General features: G+C 37.0%; 3 protein-coding genes and 1 pseudogene across 7 annotated transcripts; 2 read left to right on the top strand and 2 right to left on the bottom strand.

Annotated features, from left to right (window-relative positions):
- The first annotated feature begins 1,057 nt into the window (after positions 1 to 1,057).
- LOC111286630 (pumilio homolog 2-like) lies at positions 1,058 to 8,451 on the top strand. The gene is made up of 9 exons (XM_022876697.2): positions 1,058 to 2,241; positions 3,412 to 4,958; positions 5,034 to 5,175; positions 5,266 to 5,373; positions 5,829 to 6,041; positions 6,142 to 6,252; positions 6,506 to 6,700; positions 7,176 to 7,350; positions 7,974 to 8,451. The coding sequence occupies exons 1-9, from the start codon at positions 1,582 to 1,584 to the stop codon at positions 8,009 to 8,011; spliced, it is 3,189 nt and encodes a 1,062-aa protein (XP_022732432.1). The 5' UTR covers positions 1,058 to 1,581; the 3' UTR covers positions 8,012 to 8,451.
- A 290-nt stretch (positions 8,452 to 8,741) lies between these two features.
- Positions 8,742 to 10,461, bottom strand: LOC111286637 (uncharacterized). The gene is made up of 2 exons (XM_022876711.2): positions 9,883 to 10,461; positions 8,742 to 9,764 (listed from the first exon to the last, which is right to left on the bottom strand). Exons 1-2 carry the CDS (start codon positions 10,237 to 10,239, stop codon positions 9,600 to 9,602), a joined length of 522 nt encoding a protein of 173 aa, XP_022732446.1. The 5' UTR covers positions 10,240 to 10,461; the 3' UTR covers positions 8,742 to 9,599.
- A 1,682-nt stretch (positions 10,462 to 12,143) lies between these two features.
- On the top strand, positions 12,144 to 17,157 carry LOC111286634 (transcription factor BOA-like). Of its 4 annotated transcripts, none has more exons than XM_022876704.2 (2): positions 12,144 to 13,217; positions 14,267 to 17,157. In XM_022876704.2, the coding sequence occupies exon 1, from the start codon at positions 12,144 to 12,146 to the stop codon at positions 13,197 to 13,199; it is 1,056 nt and encodes a 351-aa protein (XP_022732439.1). In that variant the 3' UTR covers positions 13,200 to 13,217; positions 14,267 to 17,157. The 4 variants fall into 4 exon arrangements, with proteins under 4 accessions (XP_022732439.1, XP_022732440.1, XP_022732441.1 ...); XM_022876705.2 differs by having other exon boundaries at positions 14,210 to 17,157; XM_022876706.2 differs by having other exon boundaries at positions 14,340 to 14,713.
- LOC111286632 (pentatricopeptide repeat-containing protein At2g03880, mitochondrial pseudogene) lies at positions 15,033 to 18,337 on the bottom strand (annotated as a pseudogene). Its single transcript, XR_016342656.1, has one exon. The product of XR_016342656.1 is annotated as a pentatricopeptide repeat-containing protein At2g03880, mitochondrial pseudogene (transcript).
- Between the last annotated feature and the right edge of the window lie 169 nt (positions 18,338 to 18,506).

Genomic DNA, 18,506 nt, shown 5'->3' with positions numbered 1-18,506 from the left:
CAACATTCAAGAATAAACCAACAGCTTGTTTTAACTCTCAATTTGGTAGTTGTAGGGTTCCTAATTTTTAACCAACTCAAAAAAATAAACATATATTAGTAACTACAATTTGGTATTCCTTAGTGGCCGTATTAATAACAGGCTTTGACTGCTAAATTAACGAATTTTACATATGATAGTTCAATTATTTACATCAACATTTTTTAGGTTTAAAAAGTAGAATCAAATTAAATTAGTGACATACTCATTACTTTATTTTTTATTTTTTTATTTTCTCATGTTTTTTTTTTTGTATATTTAGTTTCTTCCTTTCTTCAAATATATCTTATTAATTTGGATATCGAAATAGGTCTTAAAATATTATTTTCAATACTTATTAATTTTTTTTAACAAGTCATGCATAGATGACACTTTCAATCTATACATAAAAAATTAGATCAATGAAGACAAGTTTTCAGATAAAAAATTGAAGGAAATTATGATTCGATTGCAATGTACATAAAAGAGTTGCAACTAACAAAAGAAAACAATTGCATCGAAGTCTGAAAGTGTTTTGAACTGCAAAAACTTCCATAACTAAAGAGTTTAACTGTATTTGCCATGTCCAAAAACAACACAAGAAAACAAAGCAAAGATTGGGAGATGATCCAGTGTAAAAATCTAAAGGAGTTAAGGTAAGAAAAAAAAAAAATGTGAACACAGGAGTAACAGAAGGGGTAGTTCAGATATTTAACTAGATTTACCTGTACTCCACTTACCTTGTTTTACTGAAGCAATGCCCGAAAACAACCTGTCACTGTCAGTTACAGTTTCCAGAAACACGAGGTAAACAAACGTCATTAGTTAAATTCTTTTCCCTGCATCGGTCTGTTGTCACTTGGTCAATTACCCCTGATTTTTATGAAATATAAAATCAATAATCTCATTAATTTCCCAAAAGAATTAGTAACTAAGTAAAATTAAATAACCAAACCCCAAAAAATGTCTTTTTTTTTTTTTGCTCTTTTCTCTTTTCACTCTCTAACTGTATTTAATCCCAACCTCCTGAAATGTATCAAAACCCTAAAAGGGTTCTTGTAAGAAACAATCGCCGCCGGATTTGATCTCAGCCGTTTATATCACTGAATTTCTTTTTACTCTCTTCTTTGATCTCAGCTTAAAAAATAAAGCTTTCTCCTTTCCAAGCTACTCTACTTTAGATGTAGCTCTATTTTTATTTTTGTTGTTCCTGGTTTTACTTGGAAAACATGGTGCTCTTATCTAGTTTTTGTTGGTTAATTTTATTATAGTAAAACATGAAGAGTATTTAAATTTGGGTACTTTTTAATTTTGTTTTCTTAGTTCTGATAATCTTGGGGAAATGGGTTTTTGATGTTTATGAGTTTAGGGTGATTAAAGTTTTGGTCTTTGACCCTTTTGGTAGCTTAAAGTTAGCATCTTTGAAATTTGTAAATGTGGGTTTTAGGTGTATTAGTGTAGAAAAGTTTTGGTTTTTCGGGTTTAGTATCTGATTATTGGTTTTGGGCACTGATCATTTTTGGGAGTTTTGATAAAGGGTAATGATCGATTAGGGTTTTAAGAATGTTATCTGAATTGGGTAGGAGACCAATGATAGGAAGTAGTGAAGGATCATTTGGGGATGATTTGGAGAAAGAGATAGGGTTATTGCTCCGTGAACAGCCTAGTAGGCAAGACGCTGATGATCTGGAACACGAGCTAAACTTGTATAGAAGTGGCTCTGCACCTCCTACCGTGGAGGGTTCACTGAGTGCAGTTGGCGGGTTGTTTGGGGGTGGAGCTGCTACTGCTGCTGCTACTGGTGGTGGTAGTGGGGCTACCGCTATTTCAGCTTTTTTTGGAGCTAAAAATGGAAATGGGTTTGCATCTGAGGAAGAGCTTAGGTCTGATCCAGCTTATCATTCATACTACTACTCAAATGTGAATCTCAATCCGAGGCTCCCACCTCCTTTGCTTTCCAAGGAGGATTGGAAGTTTGCACAGAGGTTGAAGGGAGGGAGTTCAGTAGGTGGGATTGGAGATAGGAGGAAAATGAATAGGGCTGATAATGGTAGCAGTAGGTCGTTGTTTTCAATGCCACCAGGGTTTGATTCCAGGAAACAAGAGAATGACGTGGAAGCAGAGAAAGTGCATAGCTCAGCGGACTGGGGCGGTGATGGACTGATTGGTTTGTCTGGTATAGGACTTAGAAGCAAACAGAAAAGCTTCGCTGAAATTTTTCAGGTGATAACAAATTGTAGTTAAACATAGTCATAAATTCCACTTGTTCTGTCATGGGTTGGTGACAGTCTTTGCCTTTTGTTGCTGATAATAGTTTGTTTATCCAAGGATTCTCGCTTATAGATTATTTGTAGTGACTTTTTTCCCTTAATTTTTATGTTTTGACATGTAGCATGCTCCATATTCTTAGAGTACATGCTGTCGATTGAAAATCTACTTTGTGACGCATGTTTTGGAGACTTATAAGTGCAGTTTTCTGGCTTGTCCTTGGCGTGTAATAAGTGGCATATATATAAGGAAATTCCATTATTGATAAAAAATCTAGCCTTTTGCCGTGTGTCTCTGAGTCAGGCAAATTTGTAGCTTTACTTTCATTTCACAAATTTTAAATGCTGTTGAAAATTACTTTGTTTATCTTTTGCTGATAATCAGTTTGCCCATTTATGCTATTGTATGGGCTTGATTAATTTCATTGGAAATGTGACTTGGTGGTAATTGACTTCAAGGCATCTTGAATTGGTGATAGTTTGTCTACTGCTTGAACAAGAATAATGAAGAAGGAAAGTAATCAGTCAGTCAAGTCTATTCCACGAGCATGTAAATTGGGCCACAGAAACCATAATAACAGCATCCTTTTTAATTTTCTGTACTCTCTAAAGCTCACAAAAGTGGCAGTTATATTCTCATTAGCATACCTTCTTTAAACATATCTGGCTTTCAATAGTCAATGTGGTTGCTCTTATAGTTTCATGGGTCAATTCTTTTGAAGTTTATGGTTAGCATCCATCTTTGAGTTGTCCCAAGATTTGTACTTTGCTTGTACTAAAAAAATGATCATATGCATGACTAAATACTAATATAATTATTTGCCTTTCTTGCGATTCTTAAGGTAGTGATAGTGCATTGTGTTAAACTTAGTAGGCATATTTGTGATCAATTTGTGTTCTGGCCCATCCATATCTAGCTTTTTACAGTATACCATAGGTTTCAAGGTACAACTTAAAAATCTTTCACATTTAAATTTTTTAGTTTTTCCTATTCCCTTAACTTTCTATGTAACTATCTATCACTCTAAGTTTGTCTAGTTCATTTATGAAAAACTTATGGAACTTTGCTTTTTTTGTTGTTGTTGTTGTTGTTATTGCAATGCTTTAATGTTTAGTATCTTTGCAGGATGATTTGGGACACTCTGCTCCGGTCACAAGGATACCATCTCGTCCTGCTAGTCGTAATACTTTTGATGAGAACTTTGATAATGTAGGTTCTGCTGAATCTGAGCTCGCTCCTTTGCGCCATGAACTGACTTCTGCAGATGCTTTAAGGTCAAGTGCAAGTGTTCAAGGACCATCCGCAGTCCATAATATTGGGCCACCTTCTTCATACACTTATGCTGCTGTTGTAGGCGCTTCCTTGTCTAGGAGTACAACTCCTGATCCCCAACTCGTTGCTAGGGCTCCTAGTCCTTGCCTGCCACCAATTGGAGGAGGCAGAGTTGGTAACTCAGAGAAGAGAAGCATAAATAGTCCAGGCACATTTGCTGGTGTCACATCTGGTGTCAATGAGTCTGCAGATCTGGTAGCTGCTTTATCAGGCATGAACCTGTCATCAAATGGCGTGATTGATGAAGATAACCAGTTACCATCACAGATTGAACAAGATGTTAAAAATCACCAGAATTATTTGTTTGGTCTGCAAGATGGTCAGAATCATATCAAAAAGCAGGTGTACTTGAAGAAATCTGAATCCGGCTTACATATGTCTTCAGCTAAGAGTATTGGGGGCAGATCAGACCTGAAAAACCCATCCTTGCTTTCTGATAGGCAAGCTGAGCTTCAGAAGTCTACTGTCTCCTCAAACATTTCTTACTTGAAAGGATCACCTACTTCCACTCTTAATGGTGGAGGCAGCTTACCTGCTTATTATCAGCTTGGTGATGATGCAAATTCATCATTTTCAAACTATGGGTTAAGTGGTTACTCCTTAAATCCTGCTTTGGCCTCTATGATGGCTAGCCAAATTGGAACTAGTAATCTGCCACCATTGTTTGAAAATTTTGCTGCTGTATCATCTATAGCAGTCCCTGGAATGGACTCTAGAGTGCTTGGGGGAGGTTTGGGTTCTGGACAAAACATTTCAAATGCTGCATCTGAGTCACATAATCTTAGTAGAGTCGGAAGCCAAATAGCTGGGAATGCTTTGCAGGCACCTTTTGTTGATCCTATGTATCTTCAGTATCTGAGGACATCTGATTATGCTGCAGTGCAGCTTGCAGCACTTAATGATCCCTCTGTGGATAGGAACTTCCTAGGTAATTCATATATGAACTTACTTGAACTACAAAAAGCTTATCTAGGAGCTATGCTATCACCTCAGAAATCTCAGTTTGGTGTTCCATTGGGTGCTAAATCTGGTAGTTCACATGGTTTTTATGGAAATCCCACCTTTGGACCTGTCATGTCATATCCCGGAAGCCCCTTAGCAAGTCCTGTTATTCCAAACTCTCCAGTTGGATCCGGTAGTCCTATCAGACACACTGACTTGAATATGCATTTCCCTTCTGGGATGAGGAATCTAGCTGGGGGTGTCATGGGACCCTGGCATTTGGATGCAGGATGTAACATGGATGAAAGCTTTGCCTCCTCCCTACTTGAAGAGTTTAAGAGCAATAAAACAAAGTGCTTTGAACTTTCAGAAATTGCTGGTCATGTTGTTGAGTTCAGGCATGCTCTTATCTTAAAATCAAGTTTTATGTTGTCATGCTGTTACCCTGACATTTCTATGTTTTTTATGAGCAGCGCGGATCAGTATGGCAGCCGATTTATTCAGCAAAAACTTGAAACAGCTACAACTGAAGAGAAAAATATGGTTTATGAGGAAATCATGCCTCAAGCTCTTGCTTTGATGACTGATGTGTTTGGTAATTATGTCATTCAAAAGGTATATGCTTCTTAATCTGTTGCACATCTGCTTAGTTGTATCATTTATGATTTATTGTATTTACCAAGTAAAATCTGTATATTCTTACAGTTTTTTGAGCATGGACTTCCAGCACAGAGAAGAGAACTTGCTGGCAAGCTTTTTGGTCATGTTTTAACACTTAGTCTTCAAATGTATGGTTGTCGGGTGATCCAGAAGGTATTCGAAGATTGTTGCTATTCTTCTAGACTTTATTTGTTGTTTTTCTTCTGTTTGGTTTGCTCATAATCATTAAGTTGCATGTTGAACAACTTCTGCTTATTCTTTTCATTTATCAAACTATTCCTCATAATTATTTTGCAGTTCCTTTACAACATATGAGTTTCTTTTTAATGAGATCAACACAAATTTGTAATTGATTAAGTGAAAAAGTGTCATTAATGTGGTCGAGTTATATTTTCCATCTCAAATAAAACTGTACAAGTCTTTGTATATGTTTATTTTGTAAATATGTGCTATGTATGCTTCAATCATGGTAATAGTGCTTAACTTGTCATTGCCTTGTCTTGGCTTTTATATAGATTTCCCAAAAGCACTCGTGCTATTCGAATGTTATCCGAAGAATACTGTCCAGCATTCTGACAATTATGTATATGCTTTGTTTAACATTCAAGGTCATAGAGGTTGTTGATCTGGATCAGAAGATTAAAATGGTTCAGGAGCTTGATGGTAGTGTTTTGCGTTGTGTACGTGATCAGAATGGCAACCATGTCATCCAGAAGTGTATTGAATGTGTTCCTGAGGAAAACATTCAATTTATAGTTACAACTTTTTTTGATCAAGTTGTGACCCTTTCCACTCATCCATATGGGTGCCGAGTGATACAGGTTCAGAACTTGTCTTTGTGCTTTTATTTTGAGCTTTGGAGCTGTTCTATGTTAAGAATGAGCTATGCATTCTGTATTGATTTTTATTTTAACACTGCAGAGAATACTGGAGCACTGCAAGGACTCAAAAACCCAGAGTAAGGTTATGGACGAGATTTTAGGATCTGTTAGCATGTTGGCCCAAGATCAGTATGGCAATTATGTGGTCCAGGTTTGTCATTCTTTTCTGGAACTTATAGTTTGTATGTAGGATCTGTTGGGGCAAAAGTAATTAACCAAATCTGCTAGAGGGTCTTCACTCTTCTGCCTTTATGTCTATTAATATACTGTTCTAAGTTTTTGTGGTATTTGTTTTCTTTTTACAGTGTAGCTTTGAAATGTGTTTCTTTTTATCATTAGGCATCTCCATGGTATTTCTTGTACCACTCAGACGCATGAACTGACCTATTTCATTCACTTAACAGCACGTATTGGAGCGTGGAAAGCCTCATGAGCGCTCGGTTATAATTAAGGAGTTAGCTGGAAAGATTGTCCAGATGAGTCAGCAGAAGTTTGCCTCTAATGTTGTTGAGAAGTGCTTAACTTTTGGTGGTGCCACTGAACGACAATTATTGGTGAATGAAATGCTTGGTTCTAACGATGAGAATGAGCCTCTTCAGGTTTGTCCAATTTTTTGTGCTGATTTTTAACTTTGAATTGAAATACTTTCTGATTTAATGTCATCGTGTTTGGAAAAAAATGTCCAAAATAACTTCACCTGGTTTGTAAATCATTGAAGAAAAGCCATGATCCATGACCATCTTTATTTGTGCCTGGTTTGGCTGAGTATGGTAATCTTCCTTGTTGAGAACTATGCACACATTCATATTGTAATCTGGGTTTGTATGTTGCTTGAGAGATAAACTTTCATGCAGTTGGGAATGCTGCTAAGTTTATGAAAACTCTAGACTTTTGCATATCAGACCACACTGGTGTCTCAGGTTATTATGAGTGTGACTGTGAACTGAATAGTCTTCTTAAAATTGACTGCACGGTATTGAGGATTTAGCTTTTGTTAATTGTCTCTAGAAATAGTTTTTGTAGAATTTCATGTCATCCATTTCATTTTTACTGACATCTGACAGTCCATCCCAGGCAATGATGAAGGATCAGTTTGCGAACTATGTTGTACAGAAAGTACTAGAGACTTGTGATGACCAGCAACGCGAGTTGATCCTTTCTCGAATTAAGGTCCATTTAAATGCATTGAAGAAGTACACTTATGGAAAACATATTGTTGCTCGTGTAGAGAAACTTGTTGCTGCTGGGGGTACTGATTCTTGTCTTTAATGGTTGCTTATTAGTTTATATTTATAAGTCCTAAGGAGTATAGCATCACTTTTAAATGTTTTCAAGTCTCTTTCGCTGAAGTTGCCTTTAAAGCTCCTTGGGCACTGCCAAACCTAAACTTTCTGCATTAGCAATAGATTCGCTTATCTAGGCAAAGTCTTTGTAATTTCCCCTGAACTTTGCGTCTACATTGGATTGTGTGTTTTAGAAAGTGAACTAACCGGCTCATAACAGCATATCTGTTGTTGCATTGATGCCTACTGAAAAAAAAAAAAATGAAAGGCAATATCCTGACACTCTCTGACAAGTATTTATAAACAGAATCAAAATTTTAGTTGCTTATTATTTGTTTTTTCTCAAGCTGCAATTCAGTTTTTTATTTAAGAAAACCTTTTTAAGGACATTTGATGATCTGAGAATGTGCTGTTAGTTAATAATTATGATCATGAAACCATAGGAGTTTAAGCTAAAGCAGGCATATGGCTCCACCTATTAGTGGATGTTAAACGATAGTGCTACTGTTCTTTGTTATCTATTTGAATTCGATCCTTATTATCATAGTAAGTTTTCCATATGTTGAATTTGATTTTGCATTCTTTTCAGAGAGGAGAATTGCTGCTCAGTCTCCACACCCTGCTTAGTTGGTGTAGGAAAGAATGTGTTTGTACAGCTAACAGAAGCTATGTGAGCTTAGGTTCCCCTCTTCCTTTCTTCCCCGTATCTAGAGCTATGGTTCTACCTATCTTTTTAGACAGGTAGGAGCTGTATGGAAATAAAGTTGTTGCTTGTATCGAAAACTGTACATTGTGTAGCTTAAGGTTTATACATAGAATTGAGCAAAAGCTGAGGTTCAGCTGTTCAATACAACTCATGCCCCTGCAGAGGAGATAAATGATTATACAAGTTTCCAAGGGTGTAAAAATTTAAAATGGTGAGGTAGTTTATATGATAACGCGACTGTACAAATGTTGGCATGTGGAGAGCTGTTGATTTTTAGGTGAGGCCGGATTTTTTTCTTCTCAATGTATGTTTAATGACATTTTCCCTTTTCCCCCTAAATGCCAGTTTTCTTTTGCTATCAGCCTCTTTATGTCTATCTATCTTTGTTGGTTTAATGGTTTATTTGATGGTTTCATTTTCTTTCATCAGATGATTTCCTTCCAAATGATAAACAATTAGATGGTCAAGGCTGTTATATCATTTATTATGTGATAAAGAATGGTTAAATTTTGGCTTGCCTTGAATTATACTTGATACAAGGATTTTTTAAACCTCTTTACATTCAAGTTTTGAGAAAATGTTTAAACTTGATCTTTCTGGTATAACCATGACTTTGAAGCAAGTTAATTTTTAGCCTTAGCTTCTGGTAACAGGTATTTGCTTGGCAAGAACTTTCAAAGAAGTAAAAAGTAGCATTACTGGTTTTGAACTGGTTTGATACTATAATTTTTGGACATGAAAAGTGCCCAAGGAAAAACTTGTTCTTCCTTCCGCCCTTTGTATAAAAAGTGCAGATCTGTATCCAAGACGATTATTCGATACCAGTTTGCTTAAGCCAATGAAAGTTCCTACAAATGTCTTAAAGATGCTTCGACAATGGCAGACATAAATCAAAATGCAGTAACTAAATTGAGCGAGTACTGTCTAGAAGCTGTGCCATTAGTGCAAGCAACATTTGCCTTTGAAGCAGCTGCAAAACCTGGTCGTTTTTAAAGGTAGTGGAACACAAATTTCAAGCTCAGGAAAAAATATTGATCATGGTGCAATTGAGGAGCTAATTATTCATTCGGTTCTGGGAATTGCATCAAGGAGACTATGAACTTGATAAGAACAAAGAGGTGGAGACAGAAATCTTTGAGGGAAAAATTTTTTACTCTTTAAATTGAGATGAACATATTCTTATTATCAGCATTAGTTTCCGTTAAACATTTTACTGTCATTTTGGAATTCTCGACTTTTTCTGACTAAAAGATCGTTTGGGAATCTGGGAGTAGTTTAGTCATTCCAAAATGCTTCTTCCCCACATAAATCCTTCAATGGAATTTAATTTAGAAAGCTGTAGATGCTACATTTGTTACATGAAAAGCAGAAGCAGTGGACAAGATTTTTAGTGGATTACTGACAAAAAAAAAGAATTTGCCTACACCAGGTCCTCCATAAAATAAAAGCAAAATTTTGCAGTCACAATGAAAATGAGCTTGCAAGGAAGATTTTGCTCTCTAACCAACATCAAACATCATCATCTTCATCAATCTTTTGACCAAATCCCCTAGGCCCATCTCTGGTTTTAACCTTCTTCTTCTTCTTTCCTTTCTTCTCGTTGGAAGCCTCTTCTTTTTCAAACTTCTCTCTCTCCCTCTTCTCTAAGAAATCTTGCACCCCTATGTATATAACCTGGAACCCAATTCAAAGCACTCCAATTCAGAGACAACCCATAGTTCAAAATCACAAATTTAAGTCAATTTAGGAAAAAGGAAGAAAAAAGTAGCAATTTTTTGAGAAGTAATGTTACCCCAATGGTGAGAATAATTAGAGCAACAAAGGCAACAAAGAGTAGAACTTGTATAATTATTGCCACACCCTCGTCACCAGTAGTGGACACAATCTGCTCGGAATTGTCAAGTGGGGTGGAATCTGATGGCAGAACCTCTTCAGGAGTAGCAAACGTTATCCAAAGTTTGTTGCTTTTATTCTGATGATTTAACTCAAATGGAAGGCGGAAATGGATGGCTTTTCTTGATGTTGATAAGGAGAGAGAGCCGAAGGCTAGAGATGAGTTATGGGAGTTTTGAGAAAAGTGAGATCTTGACTTGGAAAAGGAAGGGGAAGGCTGTAGGCTCGGTAGAGATATGGGTATGTTGGTAGCCATAGTTGATGAGCAACTAGGTTGCAGCCAGCCACCACCACCACCAACACTTTCTTCTTCCTAGCTCGCTCTCTTCAACCGTGGCCGAAGCTGCCAGTGGCGCCGGGTTAAAGATAAAATGGCAGTATTTTAGTTTATGGTGAAGAAAGTTGGCTCTTGGGTCATGGGATTTTCTGGCTATCCAATTGGGCTAAATCCGATGGCATTGGCTGTTGGTCAGAGCAGTTGGATTCTAAATAGCCCAGTTGGAGTCTTGGATTTCTTCCTGTTTTATGTGACTAATTGACTTTCTTTTACCTACAGTCTTCAATTGAGATGTTTCCATTTTATTGTCTTGATGGGACAAATTTAAAAATATTTAATTGAGTGCAAGTGGATAGCCTTACAATTTATTTAAGCATGACTAAAAACCCAATCTTTGATTAAATAATATATCATATTGCATCCAATTAAGGTATTAAATATAAGTTCTTTTTAAAAATTATAGTTTGTTATATAACTCAATAATTACCTTAGCAGTGTATCTCAATAAGTTTAACATTTACAATTCAATTAATTATATTATCATTTATAAAATATAAAAAAGTAAAATCAAGTTAAGAAAGTAGAAAAATCATGACAAATTTTTTTTGTCTTTATTATTCTCCAGCTCTTTTTTTTATTTTTTTATTTAATATATTTTACTAATTTAAACATCAAAATATATTTTTAAATATTATTTAGATGTCTTCGATTTTTTTTCTTTGAGACATATCATACCTAACATTCACCATTTTTAACTTCTAACAAACTTCTTTTCTATTTGATCAAAAGTTACATCAACAACATTATTAAATAATTAATAAATTTTGTAACCAATGTTTTAAATACACGTTTTAAAATTATCACATAGAATAATATTTTCTTTCAAAACATTAATAATTAACATATTAATCTAGTATTATAATTAATTAATTTTAAAAATATTTTTAAAACACTCTATTAATAAAATCCATAATAAATTGAAATCAAAAGACATTATGTCAATGTGTGTGTAAATTGTAAATATTTAAAAAAAAATAAAAATTTAATGTTTCATGCAAAAAATATATATATATTTTAAAGTTTTTAGCATTTCCTTGAATGAATGGAAGGAAGATAATATATGTATAGTAGCATCCACTTTGGTCTTTTTCATGTGTTCTTAAATACTAAATATTGGTCTCAGAAGTGGGTAAGCCAAGGCTCCACTCATATGATCATCCACCATTGATCGTTCATACTTTCCCATCCAACGTTCTACGATCTTCCACGATGTCCAACCCTTATTCGTCCACGTCTCTCCTCCCTGCTGTTCACCAACATTCTCTTTTCTTATTGGTCGGTCGGCTTAATAAAAGGACCAATGGGCAAAACCGTCCTAAAAATTGCAATCCCCATGTTTCCAAAAACACCCTCAAAAGTGCACGTGCTTTGCTTACTTGGCCCCCTCTCTTCCAACACAACCATGTCCATTTCGGTAATAAAATCCACCGTCACCGACTATCCAACACGACAGGTTCCATCCGTACGACCCACAAATCACGTACGTGGCAAAACCTAATTGGAGAAATCCTGATTTTGATATTTCGGAGCCAGAGATATTTGGCGGATCAAAAATATCTGGCTAAGTCGTCCACGTTGGCACTACTGCTAGACCGATCTGGAATCAGATATTGCACTTTTTTCTCTTCTTTTTTCCCTTCTTTTCTCTCAAAAAAAAGAAAGCGAATTTCGTTTTCCTTTCCTCCAAACGGCCCCCAGATTTTCACGCAAATATCAGAAAATCTCTTCAATTCTTACTCTTTCTTTCCGATCCAAACAGCAATCTCCGAAAAATCTTTCAAAAAATAAAAAAATCCCTAATTTGAAGGCCGAAAAGATTAAATATGGGAGAAGAAGCGAAGGTGAGTGAATTTGAAACTAAAGGCGGAGACGATAAAGAAGTCACCGCAACCGCTGCTGCCACCGTTATTGACGACGATGATGATGTTGACGAAAGAGTTCTCGAATGGGAGATGGGATTACCTAATTGCGATGATTTAACTCCGTTATCTCAATCCTTAATCCCACCGGAACTGGCCTCTGCTTTTAGCATCTCGCCGGAGCCTCGTCGGAGCGCTTTTGATGTTAACCTCGCTTCTCACAATACCATCTCCTCCCTCCGCTCCACCGGAGCCCACTCCTCCACCACCAATAACAATAACAACAGCAATAACACTAATAACAATTTCTGTTCTTTTAATGACCCGATGGTAGTTGAACCGGAAGGGGACGGTTCGGGGTCGGGCTCCGGATCCGAACCGAAGAAGACGAAGAGGATGGATATTGCAGAGGAAGCGGATTCAGCAGTTAGGACAACGGAGAATTCGGACGATCCATCTGCGAGGACATTGAAACGACCGCGTTTAGTGTGGACACCGCAACTGCATAAGAGATTCGTCGATGTGGTGGCCCATTTAGGGATCAAAAACGCGGTTCCCAAAACGATCATGCACTTAATGAACGTCGAAGGCTTGACCCGTGAGAACGTCGCTAGTCATTTGCAAAAATATCGGCTTTACTTGAAAAGAATGCAAGGCTTAAGCAACGAAGGCCCATCGGCTTCCGATCAGCTGTTTGCATCAACGCCAGTACCGCAGAGTCTCCATGAGGGTGGAAGCGGCGGTGGAGGAAGTGGTGTTGGTGGTGGTAGTGCGAATGGCAATGGGCATGTGGGGACGGCTATCCCGATGCCTTATGGGGCACCGATGATGCCGGTACCGATGCCGATGTATGGACATGTGGGGATGCATCAAGTAGGGTATCATCATCATCATCACCAGAATGGGTATGAAGCGAATTCGTATGGGATGATGCAGCAGACAGATTGGTCTGGTGGGAATAAATATACTTCAGTAGTGTCGTATCCCCACCATATGGCTCCCAACGATAAGTTAAATTAGCTGGATTTTTGTACAAAGGTCAGTTGTTTACTTTCTTTATCATTTTTATAATATGAATTTTCAGCTTTATTGATTGGTTGACTGTTAGTTATAATCTGGTTTTTGTTGAAAAGTTTGAATTTTTGTTATCAAAGGAACTTCCTTTTGTTGAAAATTGAATTGTAGCATGCTAATTTGCTTGAAAAAATTGGTTCTTCCAAGTTCAGTAATCTTGAGATAAACAGTGGTATATAATACTGTTGGTTCTGAACTTGCTTGGGTGTTTTTGGGGTTTAGAATGGAATGGAAAGCGATTGATCTTAGATTATTTTGTTATTAGCAGAAATGGATGTGACAATATGATTTAAACAGGATTAAGAGGCAATAATTTCGTATTTGTACTCATCTAGAAGAAGAGGAATCATTATTGTTTTTAGGTTACTGTAGCATGTTTACTTGATTATGATTGATGCCTTCTTTGCACACAGAATTACTTAACTGATTGTCTAGACTATGACTTGGTAAGCAATTTATTTTCAGAAAATGAATAAATGGTTATCGTGGTAGTTTTACCCCCTATGTCTATTGGGGCTTGTACGTGCCTCAGCACTATGTTTGAGCTATTGGCTTCTAACTTTATGCAGCTTTGAGTGATTATATATTTCTCACATGTTGTTTCTATATTTATTTATCCTTATATATGTACCTTTGAACACAACCGTCTGCTTCATTTACCTTTTGAATTGCAAAATCAATCTTATCTATTTTCTTCTTTTCACATACATTTGCTTCCCTCTTTCCTTCTCTTTTTTCCCCCATTCTTTGCAGTCACGGTATTAGTTAATGTAGCCGGACTGGTTCGTAACCTTTAGTTGAAGTGGTTTTGCTTCAGGTTCCTATTGATTATGCTGGTGGTAAAACCATAATCTTTCCTTGTATCTTAGAAAGACTGTTTCTAAGACTGTTTAGAGAGCTTTGATTTAATATTTTTTTAATGTTTGCTGATTTTGATTTCCTTCTTCTGTTTTCAGAATTTCAATTACATCTTTGCATTACTATATCAATCATGGATTATTATTCTTTTGTAGATTCATAAATTTTTGATCAACTTGGTGTTCACTTGACTCTCTGAAATAGCTGGATTCTCATGGTTTTTGACAGACAGATGGTTGCGTATGAAGTATTTAACCATATTTCGATGGAGTATTCCAGATATGAATGAGACTTGAATGAACATGGCAAAGAGATAAGAACAAACCTCTCGGTGGATTGCTTTCTTGATCTACTGAAATAGTGGACAAGTTTTCTACGTATATATTACATCTTCTAGCTAGCTTATTACCTGATTGGTGCAGCAAGTACTCTAGCTGTTCACTCATCCTCTACCTTAGATTAGGCAAGTCCCAGAAACTACATTATTGTTATTGAATTGGTAATTGCCATTAACTTGTGTATTATTGAATATATTAAACTGTCTTTTTTGGCCACGGAACAAAAGTGAATAAAAACGCTAAGCAAAGGTCCATCACGCATCATTAATCTTGCTTGTTATTGGATATAACTCATCAGCAGAACTGCCACGTCAGAAAATTGACCTTTAGATAAGGGCAATGGTAGCTCGCCAAGTTCCCAATCATTGGAAAGCTTGAGGTTATCAGGGAAGAAATTAACAAATCGATCTGGGGTTCTTTATTCTATTGTCTTGTGTAATTTTGTTGGTTTGAGATTTCTCGCACTTTATTCCACGGTATGGGCATCTGAGCGCTTATCCAAATATTTGTAAGGTCATTGAACGTCAGCTTCGTCAACCACAAAACAAGGAATTATGGAATATTTTGTTTCTGGCCTCACATGTGAAGGTGAATGTTAGGGATCTGGATTCCTTTTAATGCTCAAGCAAAATTGTATGCCCAAGTAATATAGTTACAATTACATGTGGAATGTAAGTTTTGACACAAAGGAGCTAAAAAATTTCTCAATTTGAGAGCCTCGAAATCAGAACTATATGCAGCAAGGCTACCATCTGTTCAATTTTTGTTGGTCTTTTGACCTTTTCAGCTAGTGCCTCTCCGAAAAGTTCCACTGGATTGTCTTTGCATCATCTTCCGATCAACATTCCTATGCCGTGGCCCTAACAGTTTCTGGCATATAACGTGGTATGGTCCCCTCCAATCGTCTGGATGATGGATTCATTAAGCCGAATAACTTTATGTTTCCTTTTTTTTTGGTGGGGCTGTGGGGGAGTTTTGAGAATCTTCGAACTTCATCCAGAAGTTCTTAGCTTTTGGCAATATCAAGCTTTTTCAAGTAAATGTAGCAGCTGGTTGCAGTATGTACAGGGTAGATTCCAATGAAGAGCAACTCAAATCATAGCACTTTGGATTTTTCAAACCAAAATGTAGCTTCCAATCATCCTTTCATGAGAATGCAAGGCAAGACTGGGCTGTAAATCCAATTCCCAAAGCCAAACAAGTATTAAGGGAGCCGCCCAATTGAGCTTGAGAAAACCATAATACAGAGCATGAGGAATACCAATCACTGTCAGCGCAAATACAAGACTTTCTACTAAATCAATGCTTATGAATCATTCAGGAACCTTCTATCCAACTGCATCCTAGAAATTTTCTCAGCTTCCTTTTCTTCTTCATCTTCATTAGTTTCATTAGGTGCCCCACTTGGGTAGTATTATCTCAAAACTAAACTTAGAATGACCAGACAAATCTTAGACATTGATTATGCTTACTTAGATGTTAAGTGCGACCCACCACGAGGTATGCAAACTCTGATTGATATGAGCCGTTTGATCTTGATAATAGCCCTTTGACTTGGATGAACTGAAGTAGGAGCAACTGAGCAGGCAATGAAGCAATGCCAATGCTCTCAGAAAGTTTACATTACCAGTAATCTCCACATGAACAACAACCTTTGTTAAAGTGATGAAACCTATAATTGTCACTTAATACTATAATTCTGTCTGTAATCAAAGATGCATACTTCATAAACATATGACAATCAGTGCAAACTCTGAGGTTCTTGAAAATTCTGACTGGCTTTCCTGCTGGCAAGCTTATAAGGCCAAAGCAAACTGCAAGTTTTTCACTGTGGAATAAACAAGAATCTTCCTTCTGCTGCAGTTGATTTGCATTAGTAGTATATGCCTTGCCTGTTATTTGCATCATTACTTGCTTCAACTTGTTGTATATTTTTGCGGATTCGGGGTGTGTTCTATCACGCGAAAAGAATTTGTGTATCTTACTGTTCACTTCTATCCAACTACATCCTGGTTCTTTTGTAACCTCCTTTAGTTTCATCAGATTTCTCTGGTTTTCTGCATTGACCAGTTGTCCTGCTTCAGCATACATATTTGAGAGCGTAACATACACTGTTGCATCATTTGGGTCCATAGCTAGTATGTGCTTTGCAACAAATTCAGCCATTTGGAGATTTTTGTGGCACCGGCAAGCAGCAAGTAGAGGTTTCCATATTGAAGCCGTAGGTTTGACGGGCAAGTTGTTTATGAAATCTAGTGCTTTGTCCAGTTGTCCAGATCTTCCCAGTAAGTCCACCATGCAACTATAATGTGCTTCTTCTGGTAAGATACCAAATTCTCTTACCATTGATTGAAATATTTCTTGGCCTTCTTGGATTTCGCCGGAGTGGCTACATGCAGAAAGAACAGCAAGGAGAGTAGAAACAGTTGGTCTAAATCCTTTGTCAATCATCCTCCTAAACAGTGATATAGCCCTTCCTGGATTGCCATTCTGCGAGTAAGCTTTGATCAGTGAGTTCCATGATACAACATCTGGTGCTGAAATCCGACTGAAAACTCGCTCGGCATCTTCTATACTTCCACATTTAGTATAAGCTTCTAACAATGAGCTACCCACATGCGTGTTTGAGTCAAAGTTAGCTTTCACTATCCGAGCATGTATCTGCTGGCAACTTGTGAATGATGGCAAGGAAGCACAAGCTTTCAGAATGATGGAAAATGTAAACTCATCACATGCAGCATCTTTTCTTACCATTTCACCAAAAGCATCCAAAGCCTCATTGGCTTTCTCATTCTGAACAAACCCTTTGGTTAGTGCATTCCATGATACCTTAGAGGCCAAAATTCCCATCACCTTGAGCTGTTTTTCAGCATCATCCATTTCTCCAAGCTCAGAGTACATATCTATAATTGCCGTCCCTACAAATTCACCCAAAGCCATCCCCTTCTTAATAACTAAAGCATGAAGCAAATGACTATTATCAAGATTCTTCATACTTCCACAAGATGCAAGAGCAATTGTAAATGTGTATTCATTTGGTTCAATCCCACTCTCTCTCATCAAGGAGAACAGCCTCATAGCTTTGTCAAAGTCCTCATGCCGGTATAATCCATTAATAATAGCAGTCCATGAAATGATGTTCCTTCGTGGAAGACATTTAAACACTGTTTCAGCATCCTCCATAACCCCACACTTGCTATACATTGTCAAAAGTGCATTACTCACAGCTGTTTCCGGTAAATACTGCATCTTCACAACTTGCGCATGAAGCTGTTTTCCTTCTTCGATAGCTGAAAGGGTACCACAACTTGCTAACATAGTTGAGTATGTATAAGGATTAGGTATGTTACCAAAGCTATCATACTTCATGAAGAACCTAAAGGTTTCATCAAATAATCCACAGCTAGCATAACCAGAAATCAAACAATTACAGGAAGCAACGTCTAAACGAGGCATCTGATTAAATATCAAAACAGCACTATCCAAATCTCCACATTTAGCATACATATCAATAAGGCTAGTACCCACAAACTCATCCCCATCAAGTCCAGTCTTTGCTATCAAAGCATGGTAACTTCTTCCAAGTTCTAAACATCCTTCACCACCACAAAACTTTAAAACACTAATCAAATGACTAATCTCCAACACATATCTTGCTAAATCACCATTTTCTACCATTCTAGTTTCATGATTATATGTTGACGCACCAATTCTTTTAGGCATTTGATCAAATACCAAGCATTCATTCTTGAACAAAATTTGTTCACTAGACACCCGCGTTACTGGAATGCTACATCTTTGAAGAAAAGCCTGATCTTTCCCAGACCAAGCAAAGGACAAAAAGAAGGCCTTGTACTTGTACAAACCAATATCCGAAATTGAAGCCATGGCCGGCAAATTTGTGTCTGGTAAATACAAGAACCAGACTTTATTTTTAGGACAAAAAATATGGATAAATGGGGTATTTTGGTATTTAGGGTTTTATTTGTTACTCTCTAAGCTGGCCACGGTTTTGAACCGTTGATATTATCACCACAAGCCGTGGCCCACCTTCACA

This window comes from Durio zibethinus, chromosome 6, assembly GCF_047325235.1.
Source record: "Durio zibethinus cultivar Kanyao isolate XHJ-2024 chromosome 6, ASM4732523v1, whole genome shotgun sequence".
In the NCBI taxonomy this organism is placed as follows: domain Eukaryota; kingdom Viridiplantae; phylum Streptophyta; class Magnoliopsida; order Malvales; family Malvaceae; genus Durio; species Durio zibethinus.
The sequence above is the reverse complement of the archived record's forward strand: the minus strand, read 5'-3'. Positions and strand labels throughout refer to the sequence as shown.